Below are 16,617 nucleotides of genomic sequence, written 5' to 3'. Positions count from 1 at the left end.
TTAGTTTTGAAAATAATGGTTTGATTATAAAGTTTTATTTCATAACTTTAAAGTTATTATTTATTCGTATAAAATTTATTTTATTTTTATAATTGAATTATGTAAACACATATATCATTTTTTATAAGTATATTAATCATGATCACCTGATTATTATTATAGAAATACAAAATAAAAGATAAAATATACTATCTCCTACTAATTATATTGTCAATTTATATGTGAATCAATTTTGATTTACATTCTCAAAATTAGACAATATTTTAATATGCAACAAGTTTGATTAATCACATCTTAGGTTTGAAAATTGCATTAAAAAAAGAGAGGTTAATTGAAAAATTAATTTAAAACCAATATCATTTATAATCCTTACCAAAAATAAATAATTACATTAATTTGGCTCGTTAAGTAAGTGATTGTTTTCATTTAATTTTTCATAGTAGTAGTTTTTACAGATATAAAGTTGAACATAATTAAAGACTTGTTTTTTTATATATATAAAAATGGACATAAATTATAGATTTGCTATATTTTCATCAATTTTATTAATAATATAAAAAACACGTGTTAATAATGAATTGATAATAAATAGATCATGCTTTTTTCGATTTCATTTTATCTAATGAAGAAATTTAGTTTTAAAATAAATGTGTTTACTATAAATTTAATGAATGAACTAATTTATGGGTTTTAAGAATATGAATTTTTAAAATAATTTTAGAAATTCTTTTAAGGGATTTTACAACAATAAAATTTTAATTTTTTTTTATTTTCTAATAAAGATACCTCCTACAATATTCATCGTTCCCTTAACAAAAAAAGAGCTAATAGTGGAATAGAATCTGTCCGTTAATAATTAGGTTTCATGTACACTTGTCAATTTTCTATATAAGGAGGGCCATGATTTTATTCATTCTAAACCGTTCCTACTATAAGTACAAAAATTTTATAGAAAATTATTTTATTAATTAACATATCATGTCATTAATCCGTGTTAAAAAAATTTTAAAAATCATTAATTCATGTCAACAAATCCAAATAATTAACTATTAATTAATATCTAACTATTTTACTTCTTATAACTGATTTATATAAACATAAATTTTATTTTTGAAAAGTAAATTAATCATAATGATAACCCTATAAAAATAAAAAATAAAAACATTATCTCCTACTTATATTTTCAATTTTTTGCTTTTCTAGAGGAATCAATCTTGATTTACTTTCCTAGAGGTCGCAATATTTCAATATGTAAAATGTAAAATTAATTATATTTTAAATTTGAAATTTGCATAGAAAGAAAAATATACAAAATTTAGCTTGTACTTTTCTTTTAATTTGAACGGAATATAGTTTTTAAGAGATGTCAAAAATTTAAAAATATCTTGTTATTTATTGGTTATATTAAATTTAATCATCCATCTTTTGATTACTGTATATTTTGTTTTAAAATTTTTATTATTATTATTTTTTTAATTCATTCCTTAAAATTTGATATAATTTTATTTTTATATCAATTTTAGTTCTTATTCTTTTTATTGTTATTTTTCCTTGTATCTTTTTCTTAATTGAATTTTTTTTTATCTATCATATTTGATTTTTATTATTTTAATTGCTATTTATTTTATTTGAAATAATTTATGAAATTAATTTTTTTTCAATTTCATCATTTTCAACTTTTTTTATGTCATATTTAGTCCTCATTTTTTTTATTGTTATTTATTTTATTTGACAAAAATTTTAAAATGATTTTTTTTCAATTTCAGTATCTTTTAATCTTTTTATCTGTTAGATTTGATCATCATCTTTTTATTGTTATTTATTTTATTTAAAATAATTTATGAAATTAAAATTTATTTTTTTAATTTCATCCTCCTTCAACTTTATCATATGTTAAATTTGATCTCTATTCTTTTAATAAACTTGAAAAAAAATAAAAACATTAATAAATTATTTTCCAGCTCATTTTCTATAGCATAGTCAAACAATGAAAAATGTTTTCAAACCCATTTTCTATAACATTACTAAACATTATTTTAGTTCACTTTCCATTAAATAAAAAATTCAAGCAAACAAATGAGAAATTCAAAAGCAACAATGAGATTTGGATATAATGGGTAAAATTTATTCCTAAAAATGTAAGAAAATGGTCAGGAAAATAAAGATTTGCTACGTTTTTATCAATTTTTGTAATTATATAATAAAAAATCATACATGTTAATAAGAAAATAATAGTAAAAAAGATAATGCTTTAGTCAATCTCATTGTACCTAACGAAGAAATTTAATTTTAAAATAAATGTGTTTATTATGAATTGAATGAATGAACTAATTTAGGGGTTTTCTAAATAGGAAAATTTATAATAATTTAAGAAACCAACGTTTTCAAGGGATTTAACAACCATGGAATCTTAAAAAGTTTTTTTTTTTTTTTTTTCAAATAAAGATACCTAGAAAATGATTCATCTTTCCTTAATTAGGTTTCATGTATACTTATTAATCTTGTATATAAGGAGGGCCATGATCTTCATTCCGAACCACCATTCCTACTTATATTTTGAGAGATTGAGTTGTGTCGAAGTAGCAGAAATGGAGGGAAGTCTTCAATTTGCCCAGAAGCTGCTGCTTCTTCTCCTGGTGCTCCTGTTCACATTCATGGCGTCCGCCATGGGAGGCAAACATGAACAGTTCATTTGCCCTTGTCCTCGCTATCCAGATTGCTGCTGGGCAGGAGCAAACAATTGAGTTTCTCCTTTTCTTTTTCTTGTGTTATTTTGCTGCGTTTGGTTATTGTCCGGGGTATAAAATAAATATATTTAAAATAGTTATTTTTTATATCTCGAGACAATAATTAAATGTAGATATAAAAAAATAACAAGAGAGAAAAAGAATAATTAATAGACAAATTAATGGGGGAATAATTTGTATATGACTGTCTTCTTTTCCTTTTAATAAATAAATTCTGGTGTGGTTTGAAGTTGTTGTGATTGTCACCGCAGCCTTTATTTATTTACTTTTGTGCTTGAATTTTATTGTTTAATAACGAAGGCATTTTTTCACCAACTTCACATATTTGTTCGATTGAATCTTTAGCAAACCACCATATACTTGGCCAGTGTTAATGTTTTTTTTTTTTAATATTAAAAAATATTTTTTTATCAATTTAAAATTTAATATATAAATTTAATAAAATAAATTGAAGATTATATACGCTAATAAATATTACAAAAAAATTATTAAGTCTTGAAGTTTAAGAAATAGATTTAGATTAAGACATCGAGAAAAATCATTTAATTTTTTTATTTAATTATATGATAATAATTTTTTATAAGAAAAAAATAATTTAAATTCCATTAAAACAAACTAATATATTAGTATAATTCTTCATTTTCTTATCAATATTTTTTATTTCACTAAAAAAATCTAAATATTTGTTATGTGACATTCTTTTGATAAAAATCAAAAGCAATAGGAAGACATACTCAAAAATATTTGAACCTTATAAAATACAAATAAAAAAGATATTTCTCTAATTAAAACCATCTCTTGTGCTAAATCAGTCTATATCAAGATCCTGTAAATTGTTCAAAAGCTTATGATAATAAAGGAGTTGAAGTCTACACTATTTAAACCTTTATTATTTTTAATTAATCATTTTCATTAAGAATTTTTGCTGCCAAAAACCGCATAAATAATTAAGCTTCATAACCAACCCAAGATAAAACCCTAACAAGCTCTGAACCAAACCAGATCTAGACTAACTTGATTGGGCCGAAAACATCATCAACTTAGTTGAGCGGAATAGAGTTTCAATCTGGACTGTATCACTAGCTTCCCCCCCCCCCCCCCCCCTTCAAAATGCTTAAGAAATAAAATTTATAATGAACTCATGACAGGCTAGTGAAGGTTACAATAATAAATAGAAAAGTAACCAGCAGAATTATGATTTAGTCAAAACAAATTAAATACCAATATGAAACGCATTAATGTAAAATTTCATCAATCCCCCCACATAATTCAGATTGATATATGTTTTGAAATACTAACCACATATAAAAGAATTTGCCATAAATAACGAAAATAGAAGATAAGGAAGTACGAAGGGCAATCGAAATGACCTGAATTGAATCAATCACTCAATGTTAATGAAACAATGTGTAAGCTGATTATAAATGATGACGAATGGAGCTGTTCCTTTCCACTTTTCCCAATCTATAGGCAAAAAATTTCCATTTCCACTCTGTACGGACCTCCGAAGCAATATCGATCCTGCAAAGTTCTTTGCTTTAGCGAAATGTTGATCCTGAGCAAATTATGCAGTTTGGTGACTAAGCTGATAGTGCAATTTAGAGTTATGCTGGTGATGACACAGCCTCTATGGCACTGCCCAGTGGCCATGCAGCTTCCACAAGGGAATCTCGGTACTGAACCTTCTTCACCAACATCATATCTTGCAATGGATCCATAGCTGTAGGTAAAGAATGACCAAGGATAAGTAAACATCATCTTAGCACAGCTCTCAGGAGCGAAAGTTAGCAGGAACCTTGACAATTCACTCAAGTGCAAGGGACTTACCAAATCCCTCTACAAGCAATGTGTACTGATAGACCAGATCCATGCATATATATGGCAGATCATTCTCATCCAAACTGTGATATATGGATTTAGCATTCTCTAGTTTAGTTCCACAAGCACGCTTTGCAGCATGCTCAAAATCCACAGGTCGAACTTTGACAACTGGTAAAGTTGAATCAACAAAACCAGCCTACAAATGTAAACAATCTAGTTAGCATGCTAAATTTGTAGACAAGGCATTGTAACCTATAATGAATTTCACAAGAAACCCAAGTATGAATGGTACCTGAGCAGCTCTGTCGAAGAAAAATGATGCAACAAACATATTCTTCTGTCCATCCCCGCCGCCACCATTCCATACTCCTCCAAATGTACATTTCATGTTTGTACAAGTCGATTCATTAACTTTGAGAGCATTAAGAGCTACCCTCCTGCACTCGTCCAAGTTTGAACCAGATGGAGAAGCTGATGCTTTATGGTCTTTCCCTCCATAATTGTATACCCCTTTAAACAATTTGAAGGCCAGGAAGAGAGATGACATTTATCAGTCCATTTGATCATCTAAACACCATACATGTGTTTGATATAGTTCTTATTTGAACTATAACCACATCTAATTATATTACTTTTTAAAGATCCAGAAAGAAACTCAATTACTAAAGTGATTTGCTGTAACATCATTTTGAAATCCAGTCTAAAATTTTTAGAAGTTACTAATATATTTTAAAATTTAAATTATATGAGATACCACACATCATTACAACTTTTCATTCCACTTTTCCACTGATTATATGAAAATATAGAATGGAATAATAGCTGAGAGGAAACATCACAATAAGGAGAACGCGCATTGCATGTGCCCCGCACATCTAATGGTATCATGTAGCATGTTGGCCAAATTCTTAAATATACTTTTTTGTTAAATGGTTAGGATTGAACATGTAAAATTACCATTCTAACTAATGTCCTCTAATCATACACAGGATATTCATATTCTATAAAGCAAATTATGCAGCAACAAATTATGAACAAGAACTTAATTCCTCAAATCAGAAAAGAAGATGAAACAACATGATAAAACAAAGACAGAAACTCATCAGGCCTTTTACAAAGGAAGTAATTCACTACCATCATAACCACCCAGGATGCATGGATTGCTAGACTCCTCTGAAGCATCCAAAATTTCTGCTCGAGCTGCTAATAAACCATAATGCAAATAGCTGTGCACGAGAAAGATGCCAAAATTAGATTTTGAACTTCCAGTCATAAAATACTCAACTGCATATCCATAGAACAGCTAATAACTGTAACAAATCTTTTTCTACATAGGAAAATTCTATTGCAGCCTGATAAATGCAAAAACTCACAGCTAGTGATGAACCGAACCTGTGAACATAGAGGTAATATTTGGTTCCCATCAAAAACATTTCCTTTACATATGTATCTTCTCCATCAGATATCCTCGGAGCTTTCGCTGCATCCATCTCGGAGATTGCATATGCCATTTGAACAGATCCACCGCCAAGATCTACAACTCCAACCGTGTTTGAATATTTCTTTCCTAAATTTCCTAAAAGGTAGTTTATCGTCACCTGCAAAATGCATGCAAGTTAAAGCAAGAAAAGACCAAACAATAATATTGAGGACAGAATAGACCAAAAAAATTCTCATCTTAATTCAATATGTTACATCAAGACCTTCTAGATGCAATAAAAAAATACATTGGCACTTTGTATGATCACAAAGTCAGCATGTGACACCAGAGGAAAAGCACAAACACACTATCGGACTAGGGTGGAAGCCAATGCAGAGGTACTATGATGTATGAACTGGTCACGTAACTGATATCCAGTGCATTTTAGCACATGTAATGGGGAGTGTAAATAGAAACCGAAGCAGGAGAAAAGTTCAAGGGAACACCAGATATCAAGATAGGTAAGTGATGCAAACGTCATCTAGTAAGTGTTCATATCTAGTTAGTGATTCACTAATGTTGAGCATAAAACTCATGCATGAAGGCTCATATTTTCATCCTAATTCAAGAGAAGCCTTTGCAAATGGAGTTAGCCTTCTTCTGAGAAGGACAGCATTTCTATCCAACTTGGTGCACTCACTAAAATTTAACAGGACTTTTCTTTGTAATCTCCAATTTATGAAACTACTGACTAGCTAGTTCTATTGTAGAAAGTTTCCCGCTATTTTATGATTGAACTTAGCATGGGGACACCACACAGTTTTTTAACACTTCTATTACAAAATAGCATGCCATTACACCCTAGTCATCATTCTCTAGTCATTAGAATTGCCAGCATTGTCACAAGGGGTTCAAATGGTTGAAAATACTAGTATCAGTGTAACTAACTTGAAAGTACAAACATGTAGGTGTGTAATAGAGTCAATGAAACATACCCACTGATAAGAACCTTCTTGAGAACCATCCAAAACCGTGACCCCGTTTGCCTCAGATTTCAGGGTGCTTTTAGCTCTCAGGAAATCCCTAACCTTCAAACATGGAGTTCAAAAGGCTATAAGCACGCAATACCGTGACAAAGCATGAGAAAACAAGCAAAATATAGACTATCAAATAAGGACTTGCCGCTTGCAAAATTCTATCTGATGCTTCCATTCCCAATGCCCTCAAGCCAGCAGTAGCCTGCATATACATTGAAAATACAGTAACTAAGCAACCCCAACAAATCATTAAGTTGAGTTGTAAACCCATTACATCATTTGATCTTCAATTAATTTATTATGAGTTTCAAGCAAGTGATAATAAAAACGAAAAAAAAAAGATCTGAATTTTTTTACCCACCCCAACTCTGACTGGTGTTTTTGGTCGGAGCTCTTTAGGCACAGAGCTTTCAGCTTTATCAAGCAGTGAAGCGAGGGATTTGGCTGCTTCTTGCGGGTTATTTGCATAAGCACTCAAACCTGGTTTAAGCTATATAACCAGAACACCAAAACAACATCAGGAGCACAAATTGTATAACAAAACAGTATGAAACAAAGTGCTGAAGCCACCATTGCCATCATTTTAAAACCACTCATTTTGTTTCTCAGGAACAAAATTTGAGAAAAAAATTGCTTATTTTTTGGAAACAATTAAATAAAAATACCCGATCTTCCAAAATATCCCCTGATTTCTCCTAAACTCACCAAGCATTTTCAATCCAAGAAATTAAAAATAAAGAAAAAAATGCCAAAGAATATCAAAAAACCTCATCAAACCTAATAAGACATTGCCCATCCCGATTTCATTCTCTGCTACATACTCTCACTCTTAAACCTCAAAAATTGAACCAAACTTCAACTTCCACAGGCAAAACACAATAAAATCAACTACAGCAGCATCAGACTCTTTCACTATCACCAACAATATCTTTCCTTTCCATTATAACTTCTCAGCCAACGGAAACTTGGCCTCACTAAAATTACTAAAGCAAACTAAAAATTTCACAAAAAAAAATATGTAACTCATTTCCAATCAAAATCCAATTTCCACAAATTACAGCAATATTACCTCACTAAAATTCAAGATGTATAGGAAAAAAAAAACAATTCACATTCTATTAATTAATTAAATGCGAAGTAAACAGTTAATTACCTGCACAAAAAGCTCGAGTTCTTTACCGATAGGAACAAGATCCAAATTCCGATCAAAACAAAAAACATGAACTCTACTCCCTGAACTCCCGGCATCAAAAATAACCGCATAACTCCTCGAATCCCTAACAAGATTCGGCGACATCTTTCGACTCACTCCTCCTCCGTATTCATAATCCTCACGACTCGGCATCACCAACAGCACAAAAGCGATCAAAAGCATCGGGATCGAAATCACCAGCAACACTCCTCTGTACTTGTGGACCTTGTCACTCAGTGGCTCGTTTCGCATGCCTGGTCGCTTCATTGCCTTGTCGGAGTTGGTCGGGGAGGTGGCGGTGGAGCCCGTTTCGAGGAGTAGTTCGGCGGAGGAGGGAGTGCGGTAACGGATCTGGCCGTTGGTGGTGGTGGAGGTGGCCACCGGAGGTGGTGGTTGTGGTGGCTTTATTGTTAAGGATTGCGCTGGTTCCTGTGATGGATCCAGCTTTCCTTATTTTGCGGTTAAATTTTCTGAGAGAAAGAGAGAGATGGGAAATAAATGAATTAATCAATAAATAGTCTTAAATGAATGAGAGACTCTGTATACTTCTAGTTCAGGCAAAGTGTGTAGTGTTTTTTTTTTTTTTAAAAAAAAGTTAGTGCTTTATAATATATTAAAATAATATTTTTTATTTTTAAAATTTATATTTAATATTAGAATGATTTATAATTATAAAAAATTACTTAAAAATAAAAATTTTTAAAAATTCTTTTTAAAAGGGGGAGATAGTGTAAAGTGCAAGACTTTTGAGATTTGTGTAAAGTTCAAAGAAAGTGATTTCATTAATAACTCACTTTATGTGAAAGGAAACTATACATACACTGAGATTCTTTGAATTAATCATATTACTCATAAGATGTTCTAGTATTCAGAATATCTAAATTCATCACTAATCTATTTAAATTGGATTGAAAAATAAATTATTTTTACTCAATATCGACTAATTTTTTATTTATCTTAAATTAATTTCTGAAAAATAAGATTTAAGCTTAAAAACCAAACTATATTTTAAAACCATAAAATATAGCTCATGCTTCAAACTCATGCATAAAATCATAAATTATGAATGGAAATAACTATGATTCATGGATGGAAATATTGCACAACTTTAAATCAATACATAAAATCATAAAGATCCTTCAAAAATAATAATATAAAAACTCATACATTACATTAAAAAATAAAATAACAACTCCATGAAATAAAAAATAAGAATAGGTTAAAAAATTGATGGCAATGGGTTTGGGTAAACCCCGGTCACTTCCATTTCAAACAATACTCAAACCAGATTAACCTTGAGAGTTGTAGCTCAACTGGTCAAATTTTATGTTTGCTCCTTAGAAATCACTAGTTCGAGTTCCACAAACCTCGTGGCCAAGGGCGAAGGCATGTATGGGCTAGGGTGGGCTCTAGCCCAGGTCAAGATTTTATCAATATTTTTTTTAGTTTTATGTAAAGAAAATTTGTAATTCCTAATTGAGGTATCAAAAAATTCTGAAAATTTACGTGGAGCCTAATATGATACTTTAGCTTGGGTTAAAATTTCAGAATTTTTGAAGAAATTCAGAAATTTGATAAAAAATCACAATTTGATCAGTTTTACGTTATTGGGTGTAATTTTCAATCCGACTATCAGATTGAGCTGAAATTTTACGAAGGATCTTAAAATATATTGAATAAAATATGGTTAAAATTTTAGAATGAACAGAGTTTGGTGATGCTAACAAAAAAAACATCAAATAAAAACAAAACGACTCATTAAGGGTAAAATGATTATTTTCCATTAAAAAATAAAACAAATCAGTTCTTCCTTCCTTTTATATGTTGCCGCCTGGGCAGAAGCAGAATAGAAAAAGAAAGAAAAGAAAAGGCGAGAGAGAAAAGTAAAGGAAAAACATAAAAAAATCCAAGAAAAAGAAATAAAAAAAGTGAGAGAATAACCTTGTAAACTTACAAAGTCTAACTTATAAAATACTAATCTAAGGAAGAATCAAGTGAAGAAAGGAGGAATTGAGAGAGAGAAAAAATTTAATTACTTTGTTTTTCAGTTAACATGAGATTATTATTTTATCCTGGTTGAGGGGTTGTTACAATATCGATTTAAATTCGATTATAGATGAATTATATTCCACAAAACATCGAAGGATGTAACTTTAATAGTGAGTTTATTTTTACTTTCACTTTAATTTTATATACTTTTAAATTTATTTTTTAATATTTTGGGTAGTGTATTTGAATTAAAACTTTACTATTAACTTTAAAAATTTATGTACACGAGTTAATAATTTATCTTAAAAAAATTTATATATTTATTTAATAGCTCAGGGCAGGAAAAATTCTCGGCTCGGCCCTTGCTCAGGGCCACTAGAGACTTACATGGTCGTTAACTTCAAGACCCGTGTGATTAGTCGAGGTGCATATAAGCTGACCCAGACACCCACATTAATTAAAAAAAACATAATCAAACCGGATTGAATTTTATCCATTCCTTATCTTTAACTGAATCAGACGACATGAAACATCAAATAATTAAGAGGAAATTATCATCTCTAAATGTGCAAGAATAGTTGCATGAGAGTTGGCGGTTTTTTTTTAATTCAAAGCTATAATTAATTAACAACATAAATGTTAGACATTCATTAAATAATTTAGGAATTTAGGAAAATGAAACGAGTCATGTGTATAATTAATTAACAACATAAATGTTAGACATATTTGAGAATAATATAGTCTTTTTAATCTTTAACTGAATCAGACGACATGAAACACCGGATGAATTATTTGTTGCAATTCCAACAAAACTGATAAAAGAGCAATTGACGAGGAGGATTGGTTATAAAAGTATAAGTTATACCGGTGTAATATATAGCCGTGTGTTTTTTTAAAATATTTTTTTATTTTAAAATATATTAAAATAATTTTTTCAGATTTTTTTTATTTTTAATATTAGCATATAAAAAATCATTCAAAAATATTAAAAAATATTAATTTAATATTTTTTCAAGTAAAATATATTTTTAAAATGCATGTGTTGGAGAGTGTAGTTACAGTTATTTTTCAAAGTACTTTTTACTCGAAAATATATCAAAATAATATTTTTTTTATTTTTTAAAAATTATTTTTAATATTAATACAACAAAATAATCTAAATATAAAAAATATTACTTTAATATATTAAAAAAAAATATTTTAAAAAACATATGTTCTACAAACTAGCTTAGCAATACGGAAAAGGCATGTCAGCATCAAGAACCTTGCTTTCTAACTTTTATGGCATCCAAACCAAGAGCTAATCTAGCCGGAATGAATTCTGCACAAAAAGCGCAAGATTAAGATGACTCGGTCCAGGTTGCTGCAATCCCACTAAAAGTTCTTCCCTGCTGGTTCAAATCGAGAATTGAGCAAGGAAACAAGATCTAATAGTCTAACATGACTAGAGAAATGAAATGCTGAAGTTCTTATTACATTTGACGCATCGAGCAATGTAATTTATGATGAGCTAAGCTCTGTCATTTTAGGCTTTCTTTTGTTTGGGTGCTGGTGGGGGGAAGACAGCACGGAAGACCCAGGAGGCCAATATCGCTCCGATGAAGGGGCAGATCCAGTAAACATAGAGCTGCTCCCATGTGTTGTGCCATTTTCTTACATATGCCCACCCAAAGGCCTGTGGAGAACAGCAGAGGATAAGCTACAGAATTTGTTGGATTTCCAAACAGTTTAAGAAAACTAGATTTGCATCAAAATGTACTTGATTGCATCAAAATGTTCAAGAAAACTAGAAACATCAAATGAAAAACTAGAACACCATCATCAGGATCTATTGCGGATAAAAATCTTAAATGTCCAATCAAAAGACAAGCATTTCATATTAAGACTTCCATGAATCTATGATCTCTAGAGTATATAAATGGTAATAGAATAGCGTTGTTGCAATCATGTGAAGCCCTCTAATAACAATCTAACATGCAGATGATCATGTAAGAACCAGGCTTTAGATCGAAGATATACCCCAGAAAGAACAGAAATTTGTATGTAACAGGTGGGCTCTACAATCTGATTATATCTCAAAACATTACATTCTCCCTTTAGCAAAAACAAGTGCCATGACAAACTTCTCAGATCTTAAAATTTGATCCATGAAGATAAAGACTCTACTGAGTCAAAGATCAATCCTCACGCCATAGCCAAATTGTATTCTGAAGATAAAAAAGCAACAGCAGAACGTGCAAGGGATTAACATGCTTAGGAGTTAGTTTCTCACAGTTTCCATGTTACAAACATTATGACAAGACAAACTCAGAGTTCTATATGAAGACACAACAGATGCAAAGAAGGAAGAGGAAATAACAATGGCAGCTCATATACCCCCTACCCCTCTCCTGAGAAAGAAAAAAGATGAAACAAAAAACTAATCTTAGTTTGGGCCCTCTCAAGTGGTCAAAATTTGATCCATCCCTCACAGGAACATCAAGACGGAGTATTCTCATCAATTTTTGTTCGGCATTACAAAAAAACTGAGATAACACACACCTACATTAAGGAACTTAAGAAGGATTTGGTGAACTTTTGCCTACTTCGCTGTTTAATAGCAATTTAGACATGAATCTATCGCAGTTCCAGCATCTAGAATTTGCACTCATAATTGACAACCATACTAACTTACCTTTGGATAAGTGGATGCATATGCAGACCTTCTATTACCTAAGTAAAAGATGTAAAATTTGAATGAAAGTTTAGTAAGCAAATGAGAGCATGCATGATACTCACGAAAAATGAAAGGCAAGAGTTCTATCAAAATGGTGCGAGCAAGGTCAGTCTCCAAAACTTGAATTTGACATATGTAAGAGATCCTTTCTATCCCATAGATGTGCAGAACTGTCAAAGCTCTAATTGCAGGTAATCAAACTTCAAAATGAAACCATTAAAGAACAGGCTGAAAAACTTCTAAAGCTGAATTCCTTTCATAAACTCCAAGAACTTGTACTCCCTTGCTCACATTTATTCACGAACCCCACAAAGTCTTTATGAAAGTAAGAGAGGGAGTATGTTTCCCAACAGTTTTGAATAATTTCTCGGCAATTTATAACCTTTCTTAATTATTGTTCCATACTTCCATATCAGGAGGATGGCTATACTTTAGAAGTTTCCAAGGAATCCTGGAAGGTAAACTTTCCGATCCAATTTCCTTAATAGACTAATCTGCATATCTGCAAATGTAACTTTGTTGCCAGATTTCTCTTGAACTACTTTGATTATCTATCATATATCCTTACTATAAATTCCAAAGAAAACCATCGGCTTCTATATAGGCTGGATGGAACAAAGAACGCGTTTCAATGTATCAAACCAACATTAAAAATTCATGCTCCATATCCCAAAACGAAATGCAACACAACAAGGGGTTCCTCCCCTGTTTCCACCTGTCTTCATTGGTAGCAATAAAAGTTTAATCTGGGTAATAATATCCACATTGTAGATCTCTTCTGTAACTACTGTCAGTCACATCCATCTCCACCTGCTATCACAACCTCCACCTCTGCAATATTGCCCAGAACCACCACCATCACCAGCAATAAAACAACACTAATACATTGCACATTTATGAAAAGCTAATTTTCCTTAAAGAAAGAATAGTCCCGATCAACATTTTATTCCCCATCCCCCTTGCTCTTTGCAGATTTAAGAATCCAGACAATGTTAATGGTAGAACGACCTAGATGCCCGGAGAAAAAGCTGCTAATCATGACATTAAATTATGTTAACTTTGCCCTGCATATAATCAGTTAGAAGTGAGCGTAAGGGAGAAGGACGAAGAGGTCATTTATGTTCCTCCCTATTATTTGTCTATATACCGAGGAGAAAGATGAGCAAAGCGCTTGTGTATCCCATCTAGTCAAGAATGAGAAAGAGCAAAGTCCTTAGCTATTCGATACCAAAAGAATATCACTTAACAATGAGATACATAAAAGAAACCAAGAATAAAAACAGATTGGTGAAAGGGATTTTATGAGTTGCGAAGTTTTTCTTGAATTTCTTGAATTATGAGACGGTTTTTAGGTGGAAATTTTAATGTTTTTTTATGGTTTAGTTTGTTGGAGTTGGTGGGAGTTCGCTTGTTTAATAGTGTTTATAGTCTGCTCTTTGTAGTTTGCTTGTTTAGAGAAGGGGATGTGTTGGATCAGTGAGATTTGTCAATCAGATAGGAGTTTTTTTCCATGAAATTGAGCAGAATATCCCAAGACTTGGCAGAAGTATTTTCAAAGAGGAGATGGATGGCTCTGACCTTCCCTATCTCATGTCCACTACATTTCCTGAATTACACAGGTTTACACGCTGTCAAACAGAGAGAGAAGAGATGAACTCAGACATTATGAGACATTGTAGCAAGGCAATGTCAGTCATACATTTGAAACGATCTTAACCAAAATACAGAAATGGCTGCAAGGAAAAAAAAAACAGTATAACAACAAGCGGAAGAAAAATAAAGGTGATTTGCATCATGCACGCTATGTTTAGGAGCTTATGCTTTTATAATCTAAACTATAAGTACGAAAAAAACAGCTTGCTGCATTATTTGAGAGATTCATAAGCACTCCACATATCTTCTCAAAGGAAAGATGACTATGAAATTGAGAAGCAAAGACAAATGGGATACTCACATTGGCAGGATTCATGGAAGGACCGGTGTAAGTAGAACCTGCAACCACCAATGTTATGGTCGCAATGGCAAGAAACAATGTCTGCACCAGAGGGTTACGAGGGCCTTTAAGGATAATTACAAGAACAGCAAAACTCATTAAGAAGGTCAAAACCCCCTCAGCAAGGCCTCCAGTATGCAAGTCCACCTGCAAAGTAGGCCCCCCAAGCATGTGCTTATACTGAACTGGCATCACCTCCATGATAGCCAACGCACCTCCCACAGCCCCTGCTGCCTGTCAAGGAGACATTCGGTTGTTAATATTTTAATCATTCCCATTCAATCCTGCTTCCGAATAGCTTTGGCACAACTGCTCTGGTCTTGTTGTGACAGAGTGTCTGCCAAATTGTTTTCCTTTAACAATTCTATTCAATTTCTTTGGACAGTAAATCATGGCTGTTCTTTTCAAAACTATGCTACTTCTTTTTGGAAGATGGATGGTTGTGGATAATGTTCTTCCGTCAGAGAAATCAAGACACAGAAGCCATAAACCATGAAAGGCAACCAGAGAACTGAAAAGTTCCAAGAAAAGAAACAAAACAACCAAAAAGGAAGAAAAGGAGGGACCCAAAGGAAGCTAGAACACTCAAATCCCATCATCTTGCTTTACAAACAAAACAAATCATGATAATTAAGGACTTAAATCCTTAAACACGATCCCAATAAAAAGGAGAAACCAAACACAAAGAAATCAATACAGCTGATGAACAACAAAAGAAAGACATGCATGCATGCAATAACAAGTACAATTCAACCGTGTTTGATAAGCCAATGATGTTTGTAAATACATACCTGAGCAGGGAATCTGAGGGCCATGGAGAAGAGAGTGTCTCCACCAACCCCAGCAGCATAGAAAGAAGCAGTACCAGTTGGGTTAAAACTGGCACCACCCAAGGCTTCACCAATCAAGTTAAACAAGAAAACAAAGGTGAAGACAATAAAAGTAGTAATGACCAGAGGAGCCCAGACCAGGGTTTGAAGACCAAGGGCAGTAACTATCAGGTTTGTGAACAAACCAAACATGGAAGACACAAACACCCACATGAAAGTTAACACCGCATCCCCAGATGCTGCCTTTATTGCCCCCATCACTGAACAGAACAGCTTTTCCTTTCAGTTCTGGTTCTTTTGATGATACCTATGAAAAGTACAGTCAGAGGGTTGGCTTCAGTTTCAGGTGGCAGTGTCCTCTCTGTCTTGGTTTGTATCTAGGATTTATTTTGTGATAGGACTATTAGCCAACGAAGGAGACGTGATTCACCTAACTAGGGAGAGGTGGTAGACTTTTCGGTGGATAAATATAGCTAGGATTTCAAGTTTTTGCTGTCAACCAAGTTCATGCCGAAATATGTGTATGATTGGTTCTATTTAAATTCCTGTTTGTTTTATAATTTATTTTTTCCTATCTAAATTTGAGTAATGTTTTCTATAGATTACAATTGTGCGGAATTTCTATTCTAGAATTCCAAAAATCCTCTTTTATCTCAGGCAAAATAGATTTCTGTAAAATATGTTATCAATGCACTTGTAGATCATATCCGAGATCATCAATCTATTTTTAATTTTCATAAAAAAAAATTATTTATTTTCCTTTAACAAGAGATGTTTACAACATATTTTGTAAAAACAAAAAATACCAAGATGAGAAAAAAAAATTATATCTAGTTCCATTAAAAATTGATAAGAATTATGTTTCCTATTAA

At 31.8% G+C, this 16,617-nt stretch overlaps 2 protein-coding genes across 2 annotated transcripts; both read right to left on the bottom strand.

Moving 5' to 3' along the window:
• Nucleotides 1-3,945: 3,945 nt before the first annotated feature.
• On the bottom strand, nt 3,946-8,736 carry LOC7469858 (apyrase 2). Its single transcript, XM_024591672.2, has 9 exons — nt 8,179-8,736; nt 7,387-7,515; nt 7,171-7,227; nt 6,984-7,076; nt 5,961-6,166; nt 5,703-5,794; nt 4,861-5,078; nt 4,575-4,764; nt 3,946-4,467 (listed from the first exon to the last, which is right to left on the bottom strand). Exons 1-9 carry the CDS (start codon nt 8,482-8,484, stop codon nt 4,352-4,354), a joined length of 1,407 nt encoding a protein of 468 aa, XP_024447440.1. The 5' UTR covers nt 8,485-8,736; the 3' UTR covers nt 3,946-4,351.
• Nucleotides 8,737-11,546: 2,810 nt separating this feature from the next.
• On the bottom strand, nt 11,547-16,228 carry LOC7453585 (aquaporin SIP1-2). The gene is made up of 3 exons (XM_002325359.4): nt 15,707-16,228; nt 14,877-15,149; nt 11,547-11,881 (listed from the first exon to the last, which is right to left on the bottom strand). The coding sequence occupies exons 1-3, from the start codon at nt 16,001-16,003 to the stop codon at nt 11,732-11,734; spliced, it is 720 nt and encodes a 239-aa protein (XP_002325395.1). The 5' UTR covers nt 16,004-16,228; the 3' UTR covers nt 11,547-11,731.
• Nucleotides 16,229-16,617: the final 389 nt, after the last annotated feature.

This window comes from Populus trichocarpa, chromosome 19 (genome assembly GCF_000002775.5).
Source record: "Populus trichocarpa isolate Nisqually-1 chromosome 19, P.trichocarpa_v4.1, whole genome shotgun sequence".
Taxonomy (NCBI): domain Eukaryota; kingdom Viridiplantae; phylum Streptophyta; class Magnoliopsida; order Malpighiales; family Salicaceae; genus Populus; species Populus trichocarpa.
This window is presented reverse-complemented; position numbering and strand designations above follow the sequence as displayed.

Excerpts from the sequence above, each read along its gene's own strand:
- LOC7453585 (XM_002325359.4), bottom strand. The coding sequence starts at position 16,003 with ATGGGGGCAATAAAGGCAGCATCTGGGGATGCGGTGTTAACTTTCATG. Across the intron at positions 15,150-15,706 it reads CCCTCAGATTCCCTGCTCAG|GCAGCAGGGGCTGTGGGAGG; the intron begins GTATGTATTTAC and ends TCTCCTTGACAG. Across the intron at positions 11,882-14,876 it reads CTTCCATGAATCCTGCCAAT|GCCTTTGGGTGGGCATATGT; the intron begins GTGAGTATCCCA and ends TGTTCTCCACAG.
- LOC7469858 (XM_024591672.2), bottom strand. The coding sequence starts at position 8,484 with ATGAAGCGACCAGGCATGCGAAACGAGCCACTGAGTGACAAGGTCCAC. Across the intron at positions 5,795-5,960 it reads TATTACCTCTATGTTCACAG|CTATTTGCATTATGGTTTAT; the intron begins GTTCGGTTCATC and ends TCTCGTGCACAG. Across the intron at positions 4,468-4,574 it reads ATTGCTTGTAGAGGGATTTG|CTATGGATCCATTGCAAGAT; the intron begins GTAAGTCCCTTG and ends CTTTACCTACAG.